Consider the following 19862-nt stretch of genomic DNA (forward strand, 5'->3'; position numbering starts at 1 on the left):
ACTAAGAAAAGTAGCATGATGTGCAAGTAGCACGCTTGGCCTCTTGGCTACACGGCACCAATGACGATTCGGAGTGCGGTTCCGGGAGATCCTCCACGCAAAGACCCGCTTATATTGGAGACAAACAGGTTGCAGGCCTACTTTCGAGGAATTGCGTTTTTGGCAATTCGAGAAGGATGACACCGCCAATGCGCGACATTCTCGAAAGTCCATTCCGCTCGCCAAGTGCCACGACGGAGATGGATGGCATTCGCTGACGCGGCTGGAGACATAGATGGCAACGACCCACAAGAGCTTGCCTATAGGTGAGTGGGAGAAAGAGGATCTAAAAAAGGACCTCGATGGATTCGGTTCCCATGGCTCGTTGCGGGGTGGAATTACAGATAGCTCGAAAGGTAGTTTTCAGACGTACCCGTAAGTTGGTCACTCTCACGTCCTGCCCTCTCCCGCATAGCTTTAGCTGGATACGAACGTGCCGCGATGAGTGGCCTCCCATTCGCTACTCCAACTTGCTAGCCACTGAATGTAAGAGCCCGCGTAGCTTGGATCCTTTGCTCTCATGCTTCCCAACGTTATGTCCATCAGAGAACTTGCTCAAGTCTCTGGTATACGGACCCACGGTATAGTTCATGAAAGGTCCATCTTCATTAAAGATCACCCTCTGCATCCGACATTTCCTGTTCCCATGCCCATCATTAGGCATATCAGTTGCATGAAAAACAGCCATTGTCTCATCGCCGATATGGACAAAGTTACCATGGCCAGGCCCAAACGGGCCCTTGTCGTGGCCCGCGTTCTGCAGCAGAGGTCGCGGAGACTTCTTCCAGGAGCTGGGCTGCAAAGGGTCGCCTCCGAGGAACTGGAGCGTGTTCATCTTGTAGTCCTTCGTCCAGCTTCCAGCGCACGAGTACACGATGCCGCGCCAAGTCCGCCCGCCGTCCTGGGAAGCAAGCCATTGCGGGCCCTCGTTGATGCCGGCGTCGCCGGATCGTTCCCAAGGTTCGTGTGGGTGCGAAATCATAACGGGCGGGCTGGCGGCCGTGACGGGGTCTTGCAGCCGCATAATGAATAGCTGCTGGGTTCGCTCATCGTAATCATCCCATGGTCTGTCGAGCGGCCAGCCGGAATATGCGAAGTAGAGCGTGCCATCGATCGTCAGGACCGTTCCGTCAATGGCCCATTGCCGCTGGTTCATGTTGCGAATCGGGCCCAGGAACTCCCAGGGGCCGGCATGAGGGTCTTGGGAGTCTGGCGGGCCCCCGAGGACGTACATTCTGTGGGATCTGTTGCCTTCGTGGTGGCTGGCGGCTGCGACGTAGACGTACCATCTTCCTCTCAAGGCGTGTAGTTCTGGTGCCCAGAGGTGCGCGGAATGGTTGGTGTCTGGCGGTGGTGTCCTGAACGCAGAGTAAGCTCATTCGATTATTCGTGATCGACGCAAGTCAAGTAGCCCTACCATACAGGTCCCTTCTTAAACCTCCCCTCTTCCCAGAAATCTGTTATGCTGTCTGCTTCCCAGAGAGGCACACGGTTGCCCGCTGTGAACATGAAATAGAATTTGCCCCTTGCATACGTTATGAATGGATCAGGCGTGACCTGAGATGTGATCCCAAGACAGGTATTGTTGTAATGAGACATGTTGGTAGGTTTGGGGCGTAAGACGAATTCAACGATTGAAGCAGTGAGCAAGGCTAACAGGAATATTAGAGTTCCAATTATCTCGACAGCGCGATGAAGGGTATATAAGGGCATCGAGAGGGCCCGACGTTTTACGAGAATGGCTCTTTGGTTTCTCGATGTTGATGCAGGCGCGATCGTCATAGGGAGACGGATACACGCGTTCAATGGCCGATGCATATGTTTGCCTGAGGCATCCAAATAGTTCCTCATCAACTTTCTTGTTCGCCAACACAAGTACCTTCTGTAAATTGCTTTTAGCATCATAAACTTCATGATGCACATGCGCACAGTTGTGCTATGAGAAGAGAGTCTTGCCGTTTCTTCGCTAAGGCCAGGGGTATGGAGATATCTACATTTACAGAACGCCGGGCTATGCACTGGACATCCTGTCCTTTTTCCGTCTCCAAACACCTCTCGTCTAAAGTACAGGTAAAACATGTGGGGAATGCGAGCCAGGTGCTGGCATCGGTATCAACTCTTTTCATCGTACAATGTTCCTCCCCATCGACTCGTCCTGTACCTCTCCACGTGACGTGGGATGTGAGCGGCACATCATCTGTCGTCTCCTCTCTTGGTTCATCATACAGAGCACATTGCGCGCTTACTCAATGACTCGAGTGACCAGACCAGTGGCCACAGTCCTGCCACCCTCACGGATGTTGAAGCGCTGACCCTGCTCGAGAGCGATGGGCTTGTGAATCTCGCAGATCATCTCGACGTTGTCACCGGGCATGACCATCTTGCCATCCTCGGTACCCTCAGGCCAGGTGAGGGTCGCAGCCTCATCGGCAGTACGGATGAACATCTGGGGCTTGTAGTTGTTGGCGAAGCCAGTGTGGCGGCCACCCTCCTCCTTGGTCAGGACGTACATGGAGGCGAGGAACTTCTTGTGGGCCTTGGTAGAGCCGGGGGCAGCGATGACCATACCACGGAGGACGTCGTCACGCTTGACACCACGGAGGAGGAGACCAGAGTTGTCACCAGCGCGCGACTCGTCGCAAGACTTCTTGAAGGTCTCAATGTCGGTGACCTTGGTCTTGATCGGGACCTTGTTCTTGCCGACAAGCTCAACCTCAGAGTCCTTCTTCAGGACACCACGCTCGACACGGCCAGAGGCGACGGTACCACGGCCAGGAATGGAGAAAACGTCCTCGACAGACATCAGGAAAGGCTTGGAGATCTCGCGCTCCGGGGTGGGGATCCAGGTGTCGACGTGCTCGAGGAGCTCGTCGATCCTGTCAACACCGATGTCGTTCTGGCGGTTCTCAATGGCACAGAGAGCAGAGCCCATGACGATGGGAGTCTCGTCACCCTCAAAGCCGTAGGAAGACAGCAGCTCGCGCATCTCCATCTCGACCAGCTCCAACATCTCCTTGTCCTCAATAGCATCGACCTTGTTGACGAAAACGACAATGCGCTTGACACCGACCTGGCGGGCCAGAAGCAAGTGCTCCCTGGTCTGGGGCATCTGTCCGTCACTGGCAGCGACGACGATGATGGCGCCATCCATGGACGCGGCACCAGTAATCATGTTCTTGATGTAATCGGCGTGACCAGGGCAGTCGACGTGGGCGTAATGCCTGTTATCGGTGGCGTACTCGATGTGTGCGGTGGAGATGGTGATACCACGCTTGCGCTCCTCGGGAGCCTTGTCAATGGAGCCATACTCGAGGTAGGAGGCGTAGCCCTTCTCGGCCTGACGCTTGGTGATGGCGGCTGTGAGGGTGGTCTTTGCAGGTCAGCGAATGTTTCGTCTGGAGTAGGCGGCTTGAGACGAAAGCTTGTCGCGCAAATGGAACTCACCTTGCCGTGATCGACGTGACCGATGGTACCAATGTTGACGTGAGGCTTGCTGCGCTCGAAGGCAGTGGCGTAGCTCCTGGCGGAGTTGACGAACTGTGTCTGGCCCCTGGCACCCAGAGCAGGCTGGATGGGGTTTGTGGACTGCTGGCGCAGAGCGCGCGAGGTGCGGAGGAGAGTCCTAGCGAAAGACATGATGAACAGACGCCGGCAGAACAATGAACGAAAATGAGAGGAGAGGTGGAGAGGATGGAGGAGTGGTCGTGGTACTGGGCGGCGACTTGCGGGCAGACTTGGGCACCGGGTGCCAGAAAATCTACCGCGTCACGTGAGCATGGTCAGCTTCAGCGGGCGCGGAGGATTCGAAGCATTCGCCGCACGTCAGGGCCAGCGGAAGATGCGAGCAGCGAGCCGGGCATAGCTGTTGCTGCCATTGCCAACACCACCTCCGTCTGAGCCGCGCTCCTCTCTCTGGCGCTCACTTTAGTTGCTTGCCGCTTCAGGTTCGCTCCGATACAAGACTCGAAACGCACCCGAAAGTCGCCTCGTCCAAAGCTATTCGCGCCTTAGCCGAGGTCCTCTCGTGCTGCTCCGAATGACACCATAGCCTGGCTGCACCCTCTCACTGACTACCCGACAACTCTGCGTACCACACCCCAATGCTATTTCAAACATCCTGCAGACGGTTCGCCGCGCGACCGATCAGCATGCCTCTTCGCGCCAAAATCACAAACCCTGCCATGCTCGGCAATGCCTCAAGAAATGTATGTTTTCCTGCCGCAAGACCGCCGAGTCCTGGCAGCTAACTGACGCAAGCCTTTGTAGTTCGCATCTGCCACGGACATCAAGGAGCTGCCAGGCGATGAGCCCGATGATGTTGTTTTTAGCAACAAGTATGGTGTGCGGACCGTCACCCTCAACCGACCGAAGAAACTCAACTCTCTCAATGCGAGTATGGCGCGCAAGATCGTGCCACGACTTCAAGAATGGGAAAAAAGCCAGATGGCGAATGTGATCGTCGTCAAGGGTGAGGGACGAGCTCTTTGCGCAGGCGGCGACGTCGCAGCTCTCGCTCAGGCAAACCAGACTGGCAAGGAAGGCCAGCAGTCGTCAAAGGACTACTTTGCGCTCGAATACAAGCTCGATCATCTGATCGCGACATACCCTAAGCCTTATGTGGCCTTTATGGATGGTATCACCATGGGCGGTGGAGTCGGTCTTTCCGTTCACGCACCTTTCCGCATTGCTACCGAGAACACCGTCTTCGCCATGCCCGAGACTACAATCGGTTTCTTCCCCGACGTTGGAGCGAGCTTTTTTTTGCCCAGACTGGATGGTGCGCTTGGTACCTACCTTGCTCTTACCAGCGAACAGATCAAGGGTGTCAATGTATTGTAAGTTTTGCTGCAAAAGCACCTGGGCGAGAACTTTACTGACCCAACCTAGCTACTCCGGCATTGCTACCCACTACCTCCACTCCTCATCCCTGCCCGACCTCGAGGCCCGTCTCGGTGAGCTGCATTTCAAGGACAGCGCAACTCTTCTGGAACGTCTGACTATCATCAACTCCACCATCGAGGAGTTTACTACCGGCCTGCCTCACGATCAGCCCATCTCGGCGCCTGTTGGTGGCCTCATTCGCGGAACCATTGACTACTGTTTCGCTCCCCAACGTGACCTGGACGGCGTTCTTGACACCCTCGAGGGCGTCCATACCGGCGAGGAGAACGAGCCTTTTATCCGAGAATGGGCTGAGAAGACCAGGGCGACCATCTTGCAACGTTCGCCCACATCCGTTCGTGTTGCTCATGAGCAGCTCCGCCGCGGATCAGACTGGTCTATCGCCGAGACGTTCCGCCGTGAGCACGCCATGGCAGGCAAATTCATGGAGCACCCCGACTTCGTCGAAGGTGTCTCTTCTCTCCTCATCCGCAAGCCCAGAACGACGCCTCAATGGCAGCCCTCTGAACTGAGCAAGGTCTCGAACTCGCAAGTGAGCGCTTTTTTCAACGCTGAGCCGACGCTTGAGCTCTTAAGCACTGCGGATTACATGGAGTACCCTCATGCATGGATCGGTCTGCCGAGGGAGAGCCAGGTCGAGTCTTTCGTCAACCAGAAGGGCAATGTGAGCAAAGCGGAGGTCCTTGAGCACTTCGCCAGCACCACTAACGGAAAGCTTGGTACCAAGGAGAAGGTATCGGAGATCCTGAACCGCAAGGCCAGAGAGGTGAACGGTAAGCTGTATTGGGGACAGGAAACAGAGCAATCCATCTAGGAGGGTAGAGAGATTCTTGTATAGATATCTACATGTACATTGAACAAACATCGCATGCATTGAAGTACAAGAAAGAAGGATCTAGCCTAGCATTCAGCTGTCTACCAAGCAGGGCCATGGGTTTTGCCACAAAACACTCATTGACCCAAAGACGATTCATCTGAAGACAGCAATAGTTTCGAAGCGATCTGAAAGCCAGAATTTATGTCGAGACGATACCTCGGCGAAGCAGGATACAATGTGTTTTACCCTGCGATGCTTTCGGGCCGTTCGGCAGCGTCGGACTTGAGACGCGACGTCAGCGGCCAGAATCCGCGACGCGGCAAATGTTCACGGCGCCCTGATTAAGGTTGGGAGTTTCAGCATTATTATCCGCAGAAAGAACGTGCTTGCTATCCGTCTGTGGCAATGCGTGATCTGGATCATGTCACAAACAGTGGAGCAAGACGAAGAAAAGGCTAAGCCTAACAGGCCGGCAGACGGCGGTGCTCTTCTCAACACCAACACTTTCAGCGGCTCTAGCAACAACACGAAAAGAGAAAAAGATGGCGAGACCAAACCTGAAAAGAAGCGGACGCTTCTGGAGCGAGGGAAAGGGCTTTGGGCGAAGACGGGGATCACCTGGCCGATTTTCAAGCTCATGTTCAAAGGTGCGCTCGCTCCGACTATTGCAGTGGCACTCTTTCAGGCAGACGACTTCGCGAGCCACTTCTCAACCGTCGGATACTTGATCGGAATCACCTCTATCTTGTCAATGGTGATCCAGCCTCGGTCCAAGTTTCTCCAAACGATGCTGGTGAACGTCGTCTTCGTGTGCTTCGCAGCAGCCTGCGTGACGCTGGCACTGTATTGCTGCGTCCAGGCGCGCATACATTCTGGCGAGTCTGGTGCACCATCTCAAGGCGGAGCTGCGACGAGCGGTCTTGCGGCACAGGGGGCGCAGACTGCGCCGTATAATTCTTCTGCGGCTGCTGTTGCGGGCATCTGGCTAATGGTCATGGTGTACGCAATGGCAACGGTCAGGGCCGCGAAACCTCAGTTCATGATCCCGGCTATATCTGGCGCAATCATCGGGAACGTCGGCATGGTATATGCACCGCAGTTCTCTGCCTTCGTTCAGGCGGAAGCGTTCATCAAGAAGCTCCTCGAAGCTTTCCTGACCGGATTTGGCATTGGAACTGGAGTTTGTCTACTAATTTTTCCACTGACAAGTCGCACCGTCGTTTTCAATGACATGTCGGCATACATAACAGCTCTGCGATCAGCCCTAAAAGCCAACATGGACTACGTGCACAGCTTGGAGGACAACGACATGTTCACTTTTGGCCGCACTGACACCATACGCCATCGTATCATGCACAGCCCTGAGGCGCAAGTCGTGAAGGGCAAAATGCAGGCTCTACAAGGCGCGGCTGCAAAGCTGAACACCGACCTGCCTTTCGCGAAAAGAGAAATAGCCTTGGGTAATCTTGGGCCCGGTGATCTGCAAAGCATCACCAAGCTACTGCGCCTTATCATGCTGCCCATGGTTGGACTCAGCTGTATCTCAGATATCTTCGAGAGGATTGCTGAAGATCGGGGTTGGGTGTCGGTACCTTTCGACGACAGCGTTCCTTTGAGTGGTACAACCTTGGGAGATCTTACGAAAAGGCGCGCAGTCTTGGAATGGCATGAGCTCATGAGAGCCCTGCGAGAGCCCTTCCAGGAAATGGCCGATATCATCGATGAAGGTCTAGAGCATGCCATCATCGATCTACGGTTGTCCAAGCAAAAGAAAACAACGGCGAACGACTCGGAGTCAAAGGGTGATCGACCTAAGCCTGGCGAGGCTGGATTCGCCGAGTACCTCAACCAGCGAACGAAATCATTCCACGGACGTAGACAGGAAATGCTCCGTGCTTGGTGCCGCGTAAGAGGGATCGAACTCCCAGACGACTTTTTCACCAATCCCGAGGCGATGAAGAATTTCCAGGACCCGGACTGGCTCAAGCTAGATTTCGATCCTGCGCTTAGAGCACGCAGCCGGCGTCAGCTCTACATCTGTCTGTATATGGACTACCTGTTATGGTCCATTGGTCGGAGGGTCTACGATCTCGTCGCGTTCGCTGAGACTGCTCGAGTGACAGGCAAGCTGCAGAAGAAACGATTGATCGTGCCTGGCTCTAAGACACTCAAGAAATGGATCTTCAGCTTCTTTCAGCCGGATGCAGACGCCTCTGAGAACCACCAGATGGAGGGCAGTGACCAGATGACTAAGGTCCATCTAGGCTCCGCATTTTCGAAAAGAAAAGACCCAATGCATCTTCCTCCACAAAATGCCTGGGAGCGCATTGGCGAGCGTATCCGCAAGCTGGCGCAATTCTTCAGTTCTCCAGAGTCGGTATTCGGCGCTCGTGTCGCAATTGCAACCATGTGCATCGCAGTGGTTGCATTTTTACATGATACGCAGGTGTTCTACACACGCAACAGGATCTTTTGGGCTCAAATCATGACTTCAATAGGGATGCAACCTTCGGCCGGGCAAAGTCTACGGACTTCGTTCTTTCGCATCATCGGCACTGCTCTTTTCATGGTTGCAGCCTACATATGCTGGTATATTGTCGACGGAGAGGTGCCTGGAGTGATAGTCTTCTATTTCATATTCCTGCATATCGGACCTTGGATCATTCTGAAGCATCCCCCTTATACAACGCTGGGAGTCATTGGACCAATCACTATGACCCTCATTCTCGGCTACGAACTTCAAGTGCTGAAGATCGGCGTCGAAGTGGCTCAGTCAAATGGGCAAGCATATCAGCCTGTCTACCTCTTGGGCCCAATTCGTCTTGCCACGGTCATCGGCGGCCTCTTCCTCGGCTGGATTTGGACCATCTTCCCATACCCAGTCTCGGAACACGCAGAGCTCCGCAAGAGTCTGGGGTCATCGCTGTACCTCCTTGCAAATTATTACTCGGTCATGCACGAAACGGTCCGCGCACGCATCCGTGGCATCGAAGACGACCCTACCTCTAAAGGCTCCGTGAGCCAACGCCTCGAGAAAGCCCGCCGCACCATTTTCGGCAAATGCAACCTTCTTCTTTCGGGAATGCGCACCAGAACCGGCTTCATCAAATTCGACATCCCACTGGGCGGAAAGTTCCCGAAGGAAAAGTACAAGACCATCATTGAGGAGATGCAGAGCATGCTAAACTTCATGGCGCTGGTCAGCTACGCCTCGACTTCTTTCCAAGACCTTCAAAGCCAGCCAGGCGATAGCGAGCACCAGCTAGAATGGCTGAACACGTTCCGGAAACTGATCGGCGAGACGAACGTGACGTCCCAAGCGATTTCATCATTACTGACGCTCATGTCTTCGTCGGTCGCAAACGGCCAGCCTCTGCCGCCTTACCTCCGTGTGCCTGAGCCATTCCGCTACACGGAAAGGCTGGACGAAATGGACAAGGACTTGCTCAGTGTGAAGCACATAGCAGAGCCGGGCTATGCTAGTTTTGCCGTCACGCAATTGGGCACGAAGTGCGTGATTGACGACTTGAAGAAGCTGTTGGAAGACGTGAAAGACTTAGTCGGCGAGCTGGACTTTTCGTACCATGTTGTGTCAACTGCTGATTCTCAAGAGTCCGAGGAGACACTGACCTACGGCGCGAATGACGGAACCGCAAGCGGCGCAAAGAAAACAGATTGATTGATCGGCTCACGTGGCGCATCCGATCTGTAAAATACATGACAATTAGCATGTATCGATTTAGCGATCTTTAAGCGTCTTCCAATACCAACACCCGACGATCCAGGCGTCACAGGGATATTTATTCTTTCGTCTTATCATCCAACCCTGTCTCGACTTTCATGACTCCTTCTGCGATATCAAAGTCTGCCAAATCAATCTCCCCACCGTCTTGCCTCTCCAGGGCAGTATCAACAGCCGCTCCAGGTTTCTGCAACTCTTGAATCGCCTTCTGCACAATTTCCGTTATCAACACGCACAGCTCATCGACGCCCATCTTGATCAAGGTGTTACTTGGCATCGGCGTGTTACCATCCACCTGACTCTGATAGCCGGCCATACGAGCGTGCGGGACAATCCCCGCCAGCGGTGTTCCGAGCGCTGGATCGACGGCCTCAGGAGCAGGCGTGCAGACTCTGGAGCTCACGAACTGTGGCTCAGTTGGCAATATCTGCATCGACCGGGATTGTACGTGCTGGCCTGGCGGTGGTGTGGGGGCCACCATGAAGTTCGGGGCACTGGTTGGTGGGTGCTGCATGGTGGCATGCCTGAAGTGGAATCGGTGTTGAGGCGGTGGCACGTGGTGTAGAGAGCGTTCGTAGGGCCGAACGCGGCTCTGCTTGATCCTTTTACTGCCTCTTGGTGCTCCGAGTTTGTGGCCGTCGCGGTGGAAGAACATCGGTACGTCTGGTTGTGGCATTTGATGCAAAAAGGAAAGGTCTGGTGGCTCTGAGACTGAGCGACGACGACAATCCTGGAACCCAAGTGGAGATGGGATGTATGGCGGATTCATAGGATGCTCGATTGACTCGAAGTAAGGAGATACTGGCGTAGAGCTCGGGTCGGCAGGATAGACGTCGGGGTTGTAGTTCGGCGTGAGAGGTGGGCCAGGGATGAAGGACGGCGAGCCGGCCTTGCTGAGGTTCTGTGGGTCAACACAGCTCTCGTCCAGGTTTTCGAACGTTGAATTAAATTCTGAGATGGCTGACAGGTCGACATCGTCACCGCCGTCAGCTTCGATGTCGAAGGGACCTGAAATTCTGGTGTCGGAGAGCGGGAAATGCGCAACATCACAAGTCATGGTGATAGAAGTGAGTGGGATGAGGACGATGCTGTCGATTCGGATCTTGTGTTACCTGAAAGCAGTAGATTACAGTATTATACATAGTGTGCGAACAGTCGTTCGCAGGGGCGTTCGCAGCACACCGCTGCGCAGATTCTCATGCTTGCACAGCTGGCGTGAGACATGCTTGAATGCAGACTTCCAAGATGCATGCCGATGAAACGGATGAGTGGTGCCTTGCGGGAAACTAGTCGGTCGCAGAAAGGCCCGACAAGTGGTGTCGCTCCGGCCAATGGTAGCACAGAGCCGTGGCAGACGGAAGCCTGCATGGCGCGAACTGCAGTTCAGAAGCGAGACACGCAGATGTTCGCATACATGAAGGTGAGGTGTGCCTGCTTTCCCGAGATTTGGGCATCCGTGTGTTCCAGTAGTGGTGTAGGTCCCCAAAAGCCTCAGTGTCGGGGCTTCGTTTGTATCTTGTCCAACTCGCATTTAGAAGAACATGCAGATCATTATCCGACATTGCGGTGCTCCGCCAAAATACACCGTGTAAGCTTGCTGTTCTAATGGTGCAGCAATTCTAAGCGACGTGAATCTTGTCACTCGTCGTCATCCGTGTTCTTTCTCCAATGCCACACCTCATAGATCTGATCCATGATGATGTCCGCAAAGCCCTTGCCAACGTCAAGAGCATCTTGAGTCTCTCTATTCCTCTCCTGAGCCCATTTGGCCTGTGTGCTAGCTTCAACCTGATCAGCAATGCCGGCCCTCTCTTTCTGCGCTCTCAGCGCCTCCTGTCTCTCCATTCGGACAGCATCCGAGACCCGCATCTGCGACTCATCCGTTTGCATGCTCTCTTTCGTCAGAACAGGCGGTCTGTAGCCCGTGACATGCTGCTGGATCGAGCGGCCAGTGTATTCGCGGACAAGGTAGTTCGTGGAGAAGAGCGTGGTTATGCCTAAGCCCGCAGTGAAGAAGTCTAATTTCCTAGGAGGAGCCAGTGCGAGCAGAGGACATGCTACCGCCGTGAGTAATGCAGTGTTGTGGAGTGTCTTCGCATAGTTGACGGTTTCGGTAGCAGTGGGCTTTCTCTGCGGCTCTTGTGGGTGGGACATCGTGGATGGTGTGACAGAACTGCAGAAATGAATTCCGGACAGATGAACACGACAATGCGTGATGTGTCGTCTCGCCGGAGGTGTTTCTCCTGAAGAGACGCGTATTACTCCAGATGAACGCCGTCGCGATCAGCGCTCAATGCCCATATCGAAGTCGTCTCCATGGCGTCACGAAAAAGGTCGCGGAGCGGGCGTCGGGCATGCCTCCCCGATATTTGTGGCCACCTCCTCTCTGAATAATCTTATGTCAAGCTCGTAATATTCATCGGAAGCGCATGTTCGGGTCAAAAGTCAATGCATTCGAATCTTCTTTGCCTCGCAAGTTCGAATCATCAACCATTCCAGACCTCTTTCAGACCTCAGATATTCAGTCCTGGCAATTACCCCATTTGATCTCTTCTTAAATTTGATAGTTATATATTATACAATCTTGCCCCTGACATCATCCAAGTCAAGAAATGGCTCGTTTCGGCGTTGTAACAAAGTGGTTACTGTGTTTGACTCGAACGGCTGGAAACATGCCCGATATCAAATCCCTTCGGGGGCGCAGGTTCGAATCCTGCCAGCGTCGTTTTTTTTTTCTGCGTGCAATCTGAAGCAATTTCCGGGTCTTGGACCTATCTCAAAACTCATTCTAATACAAAAGGTGGTCAGACGTACTTTTTTCCGACTACAGCAGTTTCCGAGCAGTCTCCTGAGAGATTCGACAACGCAGTAGCATTTCATTTCTAGCATCAGCATGAACGTTCAGCGACTTTGGTCTTCATTTTAAGGGATATTTTACATTTTCCATGGCCAAAACAACTGTCTGCCCTCGGTGTGCTTCTAAAGTGAGATCGTCTGGTCTTCACAAAGAAAGTCGTCAGGTCTAAAGTCTATGACTACTGATTATTGATGGCAACATGCCGGGAAACAATAATCACAAAATACCAAGCTGGCAATGGACCTTGTTAAACGGATATGCGAGGATATGTGCTATTTGTTCGCTTCCGAGCGCTTTCACGTCCATGAAACACAGCGATTAGTTTAGGCCAAAGTCACGCCTGACCGTACGACCTTCCGCTTTAATCGAGACCTTGAACACCTTGTAGCCATTGAAGATGTAGATTCCGCCGGGGACGAAAGCAAGGTTGTTGCTGCCCCCAGACACGGCGAACTTGCCAATCAGCACGCCCTCCGGATTCCATCTGAGGGGAGGTCAGCTATAGGCTCAGAGAAACAATGATGATGCGAGGGAACAAAGGAAGACTTACACATCAACACCATCTCCGCTTCCACAGGACGAGTACACGTTGCCCATCGTGTCCGTGTGGATTCCATCCGGGAAGCCTCTGGAGGCGTACGCGAAGACCTGGCGGTTCTTTAGCCTCTTGCCGTCTTCGGTAATGTCGAAGCGGTAGATGGTGGCCGGGTCTGTTTGGTTGTCTTTGCCGGGGAAGGTGTGGACGCCCGTGTCTGTGACGTAGACGTGCTTGAAGTCAGGGCTGCATGAAAGGGTTAGTATCGAATGATGGTTTATTGGCCTCTAAGGGCAACATACCTGAACTCGATGCCGTTGGGCGCAATGAAATCGTCCGCGACAGCCTGGACTACACCAGTCTTCGGCTCAAATCTGTATACTTGCGGCCGGATCACTGGTTCCGGGCGGAAGTACTGCCAGTAGCCGTAGCGGGCATCGGTGAACCACAGGTCGCCGGTATGGTAGTGCTGCGTGACATCGTTGAGACTGGAGAAGTTGCGGCCGTAGAAGCTGTTCAAAAGCACGCGGCTTTCGTTTGTCGCTGGGTTCGCCAACGTGAGTCTAGAAGCGTTGTAGAAGTCGCCCTCATCGGCAAAGACAATCTGCTGGCCCTCGCTGCTGTTGGGCGATGAGCCCACAGGGTAGAAGGCTGCGCCACCGTTGGCTTCTGCGAGGTTGGGGTAGCGGATGGATGTGATTTCATTGTCTCGGTTGATATCGATTGCGGTGACATTGATCGGGTTGTCGAAAGAGCCATTCCAGTTGCTGGTAGCGTAGAGCAGCCCTGTCTCGATGTTGTAGACGCCAGCCTCGTGGAATGCTTCCCAGGATGTCTCGGCGACTAATTGCTGAGAGGCGTTGTGGCCTAGGACGCCATTCAAGAACTCATCGGAATAGGAGATGAAGGAGACATGGTCGCTCGATGCATTGGCGATGGCAGTAAGCTCGTTTGCATAAGGGATGCTGGCCGCCAGGCTCAGGACATCCACATGTGTGATGTTGACCATGAAGGGAGAGAAAACGAGTCGATTTGGGATCTAACAGCCCGAGTAATAATGTATGAGAAGGTCGACGGGATGAATATTGCCAATGGCTCCTCATGCACCGGCTATTAGCAATATATACCTTACCATTTCTCAAAACCTACCGGCAACATCGGCGTTTGCGACGGTCTACAAAATTCTCACCGCGTCATCTCATAGACGGTGCTGGTTTAGCCAGGTACGGTCTACCTCGATCAGGTAGATGTTGGACATGGTGCGGAGAGCCTCGAAGCTTGAAAAGTGGAGTCTCCACGCTTCGGCAGAGTCAAGTGAGGAGATCGGGCCTGCATTCTCCCTAGTGGCTTTCACTGGGCATGGGCCCTTCCTAGGAGCATGGCAAGGCGCATACGCGGATGTCATCTGAAGAGCCACGCAAGTCTTGTAATAATGATTGAGATCGTTTCTATGTGATTTTGTATCTACACTTCGGGGTATCATTCGCCGAATCTGACCTGCTCAACTGGAATAGCTAATCTCCAACCCAACATTCCCCAGCACCTGATCCTTCTTCCTGAGATTGAATCCAGCCCCGACGCCAACAAGCAGCTCCTTCACCCTCGTCTCCCATAACACGGTAGCCTTGCCATCGATCCCGAGACGAGCCTTCAGCACACCTTGAGCGTCGTCCTGCCGTTCGACAAAGTCGCTGCTTATGAAGCCATTGTCATCGACCACAGGCGCAACCTTGGTCTGCCACTCACGCCGAAGCATGCTCCTCGCCCAAGCAGTGTCTAGATCGCGCTTCCAGAGCTCAAGGCCGACAGACACATCGCTTTCGTAGCTGTAGACATTGAAGTCGAAGCGTGAGCACAGGGCAAGGTTTCTCCCTGCTTTGACCGCGTAACTCGAGTTCAAGCTTCCCATCAGCGGGTTGACCGTCAAAGTCATGGTGTACGGGAAGCCGGTGTGAACGGGCAGCGTGGTGAAACGGAGCCCGGTGCTCAGCCCCCCGCTCTTGTTGACTGGGCTGAAGTACAACTCGCCTCCCACGCTCAAGCGACCGCTCTGGTGGTCCCAGGGATGGGAAGGCGGTCTGGTTGAAGGCTGATGTTCAGGATATCGAGGATCGTACCCGAAGTTGTAGAGTCCACGGAAACCGAACAAAGCAGCATCGGTGGAGAATAGATACTCGGTTGAGTACTTGCCGTAATCGTTTTGCAGCTGGGAGAGTGCTGTACCACCGCTAGGTAATGACGAATCCAAGACAGTATTCAGCCGGAAGAGGCGAGTCGGACTGATGCGACGGAGATAGAGTGCTTCCAAGGTGCTTGTAGGGAGGTAGAACCTGCCGTAGAGCAGCGTGTCGCGAGTATCAATCCGCTTGCCACGGTGCCATATCTCCCATTGCCAACCTTCCTCCGGCTTTTGTAGCTCCTGGAGATGCCTGTACCCTCTCACCAAGTGACCCAGCGGCAGATCGTTGCTTTTGCTGGCGACTTGCAAGCCCAGACTGGAGAAGAGGAAGCTGAATGATCCATCTACCACACCCTTACTCCCGAGGGTATAGCTCGTCGCGAAGTTCGGGCTCGAGAGTGAAGAGACATGAAGACGGACACCATGCGGAGTGCGGAAGTCAAGCAGGTTGTTGGATGTGGTCAAGGACGCGTAGCTGTTGTCTACGTTCCAGCGCGACGCGGCGTAGAAGGCGGACTGGACGTAGTCCATGAACTCCAGCATCGTGTATGAGATCCTGCCATGTTCACCGTTGCATTTTTGGAAGGGCTCCCGCTCGAGGCAGGAAATCAAGGCTCGTGTTTCACGCGATTGCCGACTGGCAGCCAAAGCCACAACTCTCCCACGCTCCGGCCGGCTTTCGCGAGGCCAGGACCCTGGGCCTGGGAGTGGGGCGGATCACTTTCCGCGCGCATCTGCAAGCGCAAGCCGACCTGAGCCCAAATTTCTTTGCGACCAGCCAGACGGTCGATATCTTTTTTCCGGGACCAATTCAGCACTACTCTCAAATACACCGCCAACACAGCTAGTCGACAGCTAGCACACCACCGCAACCATGCCGAAATCCAAGCGCTCAAAGGTCGTGCACACCTCGCAGGTACAGAAGAAGCCGGCGAAAGAAATCAACGCGGCGCTGTTCGAGCTCGTGCAGGAAGCCGTCGACGCCTACCAGCACATCTTCGTCTTCAGCGTCGACAACATGCGCAACACCTATCTGAAGGAGGTGCGCCAGCACTTCTCCGACTCGCGCATGTTCTTCGGCAAAACCAAGGTCATGGCGAAGGCGCTCGGCCTGACGGACGCTGAGGAGCACGCGCCTGGCCTGCACAAGCTCAGCAAGTACCTGCAGGGCAGCGTCGGCCTGCTCTGCTCGAACAGGGAACCCAAGGAGGTTCTGGAGTACTTTGAGGGATTTGTGGAGGTGGACTTTGCGCGCGCTGGCATGGATGCCACGAGGACCTTCACAGTACCCGCCGGCGTGGTATACAGCACGGGCGGCGAGCAGCCTGCAGAGCAGGATGTGCCTATGCCCCATTCTCTGGAGGCGACGGTTCGCAAGTGGGGAATGCCGACAAAGCTCGACAAGGGCAAGGTTATCTGCTTGGAGGACTACGCAGTGTGCAAGGAGGGCAAGCCCATGAACAGTGACCAGACCGCGCTGCTGAAGCTGTTCGGCATCGCGACTGCGGAGTTCAAGGTTCAGGTTTTGGCTTACTGGAGCGCGGCCTCGGGTGAGGTCGAGGAAATAGAGGGTGCCGACGCAGTGATGTCAAATTAGATCTAAGGAACGGCGCAGATGGCATGGAAAAGGGCTAGATTATTGGCTGCTGGTTTGGCGCATATGCGGTTTCTGTTTTACTAGGACGTCGATATCATTCTGCATGAATACAGCGAGGCGTTGGTGGGTTCATGGCTTTTTGTCCGGCCTCTTTTCATTTAGGCTAGCTAGCTGCGAGAAATGCACACTCGTCTAAAGCCGATGCAAACGCCCCATTTCATCCCAGCCATTCATTCGCCAACCGCAAATACACACGCTTAAGCCTCAGTAGAAAGCTTGGCCTTGCCGTTGGTGACCTTGACACCGAGCTCCTTGGCGCGGGAGACAATCTCTATCCTCTTCTTGGCAGAGACGGCGTGGGCAATCCTGGATTGATGTTAGTTTCATGTTGCGGCGGCTGAGAATCATGGCGTTGATTGTCCAAATATCAGAGAGTCTTACTCGGCGGCGTAGGTCTTGTTGTGCATGAGGAGGAGGTCGAGGTCACGGGTGTTGTTGACGAGGAAAGCCTTGTGGCCGGAGGGCATCATGTGGCGGGTCTTCTTGTTGCTGCCGTAGCCGATCTGTCAAGAGATCCAATATCAGCATTTGTCCCATGTAGTTTCATGTCGGAGTTTTCGCATCGCAATATTTCCTCCATCTTGACTTTTTTTTCGCAATTCCTCTCCGATCTTCCTGGCGGGGTCTCAACGCACCTTGGGCATAACGGCCTGGCCCTTGAAGCGTCTCCTCACGGCATTGTCGATACCCTTGGGCTTCCTCCAGCTCTCGCCAACGCACTTGAAGCGGTCACTCTGGTGACGCTTGAACTGCGCAGTGCGCTTCTTGACGATCGGGACGTGCTTCTTTGCGGCAACCATCTGTGCGGTATTCTGTTAGTGATGCTCGGAGGCGGGTGTGGGCTTCGTTTGTCGGCGGAAAAACTCGAGTCGAAAATCGTGGGCACGTTCTGCTCGAGCGTCTCGGACGGCGGTGGGACGTACTTTGTCGGTGTTGGCGGTGTCGTCGGTCGGGGTCGCTGGTCGATTCGCGGTCGTCGTGAAGTCTCGCTTCCTCAATTGTGTGGGCTGCAAATTCGCTACCGCAGCTGGGCCGTGCAGGGCTTCAATCTTGGCGCCCGGCTTTCCTTCCGCGTACACTTGCAGGCGCAACTTGACCTCCGCTTGCGAGGACCCGTAGTTGCGGGCGGTGCCATCAATAACTGGCAGCAAAAATACAGCATAGGGCAGACTCATAAAGTCGCGTACACACGGCGACGTTCCGCATGAGATGAACTAGGCTCACAATGTACCCTGCCGTCCATGGTCTACTCTCCATTGGAAAGCAATGCAAAATAAAGTCCATCCACAACTGATTGCACTCCAAGCCAGTCTTCATCAACCAGATTGTGAGTGTTGGTGTAGATGGGACGTCGCGCACAGAACTCTTGGGAGAATGCTTCTGCCTTAAAGTTCTATTGCATGGTCCTCCAAATCGGACTTTCCAACTTCATGAACTCTGGGAGAGCGCCTCAAAGCCAAACGATTTTCGTCATTAGCTCTCAGTCGAGATCAGGTATCATTCACATCGGCTCCAGATATCCTCGCCTAGCAGCAGCTATTGGGCTTGATCACGTTCCCCGAGGATTCTGATCTGGATGTCGACAGCAGGTCATCAAAGGAGCACCAAACCTGATCGGCAACGATGTTCCCTCCAAGTGATGCTTTACGCTGTAGATTTCATCTCCAGCCGCGCAATACGTAAGGTATCGTTCTAAACAAAGATGCGTTGAATTCGACATGCAGCATGCGTCTTCCGATCAGACGAGTCGCGAGCATCACTTCCACTGTTGAGAGCCTCCGGAGGTAGGTCGGTCCCTCGTAAGCCTGTCCACAGCTATACATACTGGGCGCCATAGGATGGACAAATCATAGGTGCTAATCCACGTCGGGAAATACTCGCAAATCTACAAATATGGGACGTGGCGGGATTCAATGACGACTCCCATACTTTTACGTCACTCACGATAGAGCTCTGGGGATTGGGCGCAGCAACATCCGGTCATGTCTTGAAGGGAAAGAAAATGCTTCACAGAGGCAAAGTGCAAACGAGGAACGAGGAACCGCAGCGGAGCGCAGAAAGATGATCCAACATTATCGATTATATCACCACATTTACACCCCATCCATATCCAGCAATCCGTTTAGAAAACAAGCGAGGCCGCCTTGGCCGTCAAACCCGCCAGCACAACACTGCTAGCCGAGAACAGCGAGAACCTGACCATGATATTGTTGACGGTAGCCTGCACAATCGAGTGCGCAATCCTCAACCCAACGTATCCCCAAGCCGCCGCCAGCGTGACATTGTCGTTCACACCCAGGTACGTCAGCGTCAGGATCGTGCCGACGAAGTACGTCGGCTGCTCGTGCAGGTGGTTGAAGTTCTGCGCCGGCCACTGGATCTCGGGCGGCAGCATGGCCTCCATCTTGGCCTGGGACAGCGAGGAGTCCATGTTGACCTTGTGCCGCGAGAGGGCCGGCAGGCGTTTGCTGTACATCCAGGTCTGCATGACGAGGGTCCAGGCGTTGAGGGTGACGAGGGGCGCGAGGAGGGGCGCGGCGGTACCGACGGGGGTGTTGATGAAAGACATTGTTGGGTCGGTGTTTTGCTTTTATTCTTGGCTGGTTTGTTTATTGAGCGCGTTTATGTGATGCGGTTCGCTAGATTCGAGTCGATGGCGTTCTGCGCGACCTGGTGGTAAGAGATACTGGGCAAATAAAAATACCTTGCAGCCGCCTGCTCCCGGGATCAGAAGAGCGGGCGCGAACTATATAACAACCCAACGGCGGGCACGCGAACCCCCTTCGCGAAGAGAGGGCGTGGCACCGTGGTGGGTGGCTGGAAGCCTGGAAGCTTGCCCCTCAATCTAGTTCCCGCGTCGATCATATCGCTAGGTTGCCGAGGCGGTGCTGGCGTAGCTTATCGACCACACATGCATGAGCAGCTTGGGCCTGAGATCGCAGCAGCGATCGATCGTACGACCGGTTGAATCGACCCGAATTTGGATTGAATGAATGGTTTGCTGGATTTGCGGCGTTGTGCGCCGCTTTCGACAGGTCGACACATCGTAGCGAACATGGCTCGCTTCGCTCGTGCGTCGACCGTTGCGCGAGGTCTATGCTAAACGTCTGTATCGTCATCCGCCCCGGCTAAGG

The 19862-nt window shown here is 54.2% G+C and overlaps 11 protein-coding genes across 11 annotated transcripts; 3 read left to right on the plus strand and 8 right to left on the minus strand.

The window, feature by feature from the left end:
* Positions 1–306: 306 nt before the first annotated feature.
* On the minus strand, positions 307–1794 carry WHR41_06764 (uncharacterized protein). Its single transcript, XM_069375369.1, has 2 exons — positions 1457–1794; positions 307–1397 (listed from the first exon to the last, which is right to left on the minus strand). The coding sequence occupies exons 1-2, from the start codon at positions 1750–1752 to the stop codon at positions 500–502; spliced, it is 1194 nt and encodes a 397-aa protein (XP_069227344.1). The 5' UTR covers positions 1753–1794; the 3' UTR covers positions 307–499.
* Positions 1795–1970: 176 nt separating this feature from the next.
* Positions 1971–3946, minus strand: TUF1 (Elongation factor Tu, mitochondrial). The gene is made up of 2 exons (XM_069375370.1): positions 3484–3946; positions 1971–3409 (listed from the first exon to the last, which is right to left on the minus strand). Exons 1-2 carry the CDS (start codon positions 3673–3675, stop codon positions 2282–2284), a joined length of 1320 nt encoding a protein of 439 aa, XP_069227343.1. The 5' UTR covers positions 3676–3946; the 3' UTR covers positions 1971–2281.
* WHR41_06766 (mitochondrial 37S ribosomal protein mS47) lies at positions 3895–5832 on the plus strand. The gene is made up of 3 exons (XM_069375371.1): positions 3895–4244; positions 4306–4874; positions 4927–5832. The coding sequence occupies exons 1-3, from the start codon at positions 4140–4142 to the stop codon at positions 5753–5755; spliced, it is 1503 nt and encodes a 500-aa protein (XP_069227346.1). The 5' UTR covers positions 3895–4139; the 3' UTR covers positions 5756–5832.
* Positions 5833–6179: 347 nt separating this feature from the next.
* Positions 6180–9437, plus strand: WHR41_06767 (uncharacterized protein; the record flags this gene model as incomplete). Its single annotated transcript, XM_069375372.1, has 1 exon — positions 6180–9437. The coding sequence occupies one exon, from the start codon at positions 6180–6182 to the stop codon at positions 9435–9437; it is 3258 nt and encodes a 1085-aa protein (XP_069227345.1).
* A 121-nt stretch (positions 9438–9558) lies between these two features.
* WHR41_06768 (uncharacterized protein) lies at positions 9559–10557 on the minus strand (the record flags this gene model as incomplete). Its single annotated transcript, XM_069375373.1, has 1 exon — positions 9559–10557. One exon carries the CDS (start codon positions 10555–10557, stop codon positions 9559–9561), a length of 999 nt encoding a protein of 332 aa, XP_069227352.1.
* Positions 10558–11138: 581 nt separating this feature from the next.
* WHR41_06769 (uncharacterized protein) lies at positions 11139–11654 on the minus strand (the record flags this gene model as incomplete). Its single annotated transcript, XM_069375374.1, has 1 exon — positions 11139–11654. The coding sequence occupies one exon, from the start codon at positions 11652–11654 to the stop codon at positions 11139–11141; it is 516 nt and encodes a 171-aa protein (XP_069227351.1).
* A 919-nt stretch (positions 11655–12573) lies between these two features.
* WHR41_06770 (uncharacterized protein) lies at positions 12574–13980 on the minus strand. The gene is made up of 3 exons (XM_069375375.1): positions 13195–13980; positions 12908–13138; positions 12574–12841 (listed from the first exon to the last, which is right to left on the minus strand). Exons 1-3 carry the CDS (start codon positions 13899–13901, stop codon positions 12676–12678), a joined length of 1104 nt encoding a protein of 367 aa, XP_069227411.1. The 5' UTR covers positions 13902–13980; the 3' UTR covers positions 12574–12675.
* A 413-nt stretch (positions 13981–14393) lies between these two features.
* On the minus strand, positions 14394–15614 carry mdm10 (Mitochondrial distribution and morphology protein 10; the record flags this gene model as incomplete). The annotated part of the gene is made up of 1 exon (XM_069375376.1): positions 14394–15614. The coding sequence occupies one exon, from the start codon at positions 15612–15614 to the stop codon at positions 14394–14396; it is 1221 nt and encodes a 406-aa protein (XP_069227412.1).
* A 331-nt stretch (positions 15615–15945) lies between these two features.
* On the plus strand, positions 15946–16668 carry WHR41_06772 (uncharacterized protein; the record flags this gene model as incomplete). The annotated part of the gene is made up of 1 exon (XM_069375377.1): positions 15946–16668. The coding sequence occupies one exon, from the start codon at positions 15946–15948 to the stop codon at positions 16666–16668; it is 723 nt and encodes a 240-aa protein (XP_069227409.1).
* A 69-nt stretch (positions 16669–16737) lies between these two features.
* Positions 16738–17724, minus strand: crp-63 (60S ribosomal protein eL32). Its single transcript, XM_069375378.1, has 4 exons — positions 17652–17724; positions 17364–17528; positions 17110–17231; positions 16738–17034 (listed from the first exon to the last, which is right to left on the minus strand). Exons 2-4 carry the CDS (start codon positions 17526–17528, stop codon positions 16926–16928), a joined length of 396 nt encoding a protein of 131 aa, XP_069227410.1. The 5' UTR covers positions 17652–17724; the 3' UTR covers positions 16738–16925.
* A 1126-nt stretch (positions 17725–18850) lies between these two features.
* On the minus strand, positions 18851–19297 carry WHR41_06774 (uncharacterized protein; the record flags this gene model as incomplete). The annotated part of the gene is made up of 1 exon (XM_069375379.1): positions 18851–19297. The coding sequence occupies one exon, from the start codon at positions 19295–19297 to the stop codon at positions 18851–18853; it is 447 nt and encodes a 148-aa protein (XP_069227415.1).
* Positions 19298–19862: the final 565 nt, after the last annotated feature.

Source organism: Cladosporium halotolerans (assembly GCF_011745625.1).
Source record: "Cladosporium halotolerans strain TM138-S3 chromosome Unknown Sca27, whole genome shotgun sequence".
NCBI classification, from domain to species: domain Eukaryota; kingdom Fungi; phylum Ascomycota; class Dothideomycetes; order Cladosporiales; family Cladosporiaceae; genus Cladosporium; species Cladosporium halotolerans.

Excerpts from the sequence above, each read along its gene's own strand:
- crp-63 (XM_069375378.1), bottom strand. The coding sequence starts at position 17,528 with ATGGTTGCCGCAAAGAAGCACGTCCCGATCGTCAAGAAGCGCACTGCG. Across the intron at positions 17,232-17,363 it reads GCCAGGCCGTTATGCCCAAG|ATCGGCTACGGCAGCAACAA; the intron begins GTGCGTTGAGAC and ends ATCTCTTGACAG. Across the intron at positions 17,035-17,109 it reads AACAAGACCTACGCCGCCGA|GATTGCCCACGCCGTCTCTG; the intron begins GTAAGACTCTCT and ends ACATCAATCCAG.
- WHR41_06770 (XM_069375375.1), bottom strand. The coding sequence starts at position 13,901 with ATGGTCAACATCACACATGTGGATGTCCTGAGCCTGGCGGCCAGCATC. Across the intron at positions 13,139-13,194 it reads CCCAACGGCATCGAGTTCAG|CCCTGACTTCAAGCACGTCT; the intron begins GTATGTTGCCCT and ends CCTTTCATGCAG. Across the intron at positions 12,842-12,907 it reads AGCGGAGATGGTGTTGATGT|ATGGAATCCGGAGGGCGTGC; the intron begins GTAAGTCTTCCT and ends ACCTCCCCTCAG.
- WHR41_06766 (XM_069375371.1), top strand. The coding sequence starts at position 4,140 with ATGCTATTTCAAACATCCTGCAGACGGTTCGCCGCGCGACCGATCAGC. Across the intron at positions 4,245-4,305 it reads TCGGCAATGCCTCAAGAAAT|TTCGCATCTGCCACGGACAT; the intron begins GTATGTTTTCCT and ends AAGCCTTTGTAG. Across the intron at positions 4,875-4,926 it reads ATCAAGGGTGTCAATGTATT|CTACTCCGGCATTGCTACCC; the intron begins GTAAGTTTTGCT and ends GACCCAACCTAG.
- WHR41_06764 (XM_069375369.1), bottom strand. The coding sequence starts at position 1,752 with ATGCCCTTATATACCCTTCATCGCGCTGTCGAGATAATTGGAACTCTA. Across the intron at positions 1,398-1,456 it reads TTTAAGAAGGGACCTGTATG|GACACCACCGCCAGACACCA; the intron begins GTAGGGCTACTT and ends CTCTGCGTTCAG.
- TUF1 (XM_069375370.1), bottom strand. The coding sequence starts at position 3,675 with ATGTCTTTCGCTAGGACTCTCCTCCGCACCTCGCGCGCTCTGCGCCAG. Across the intron at positions 3,410-3,483 it reads GTCACGTCGATCACGGCAAG|ACCACCCTCACAGCCGCCAT; the intron begins GTGAGTTCCATT and ends TGACCTGCAAAG.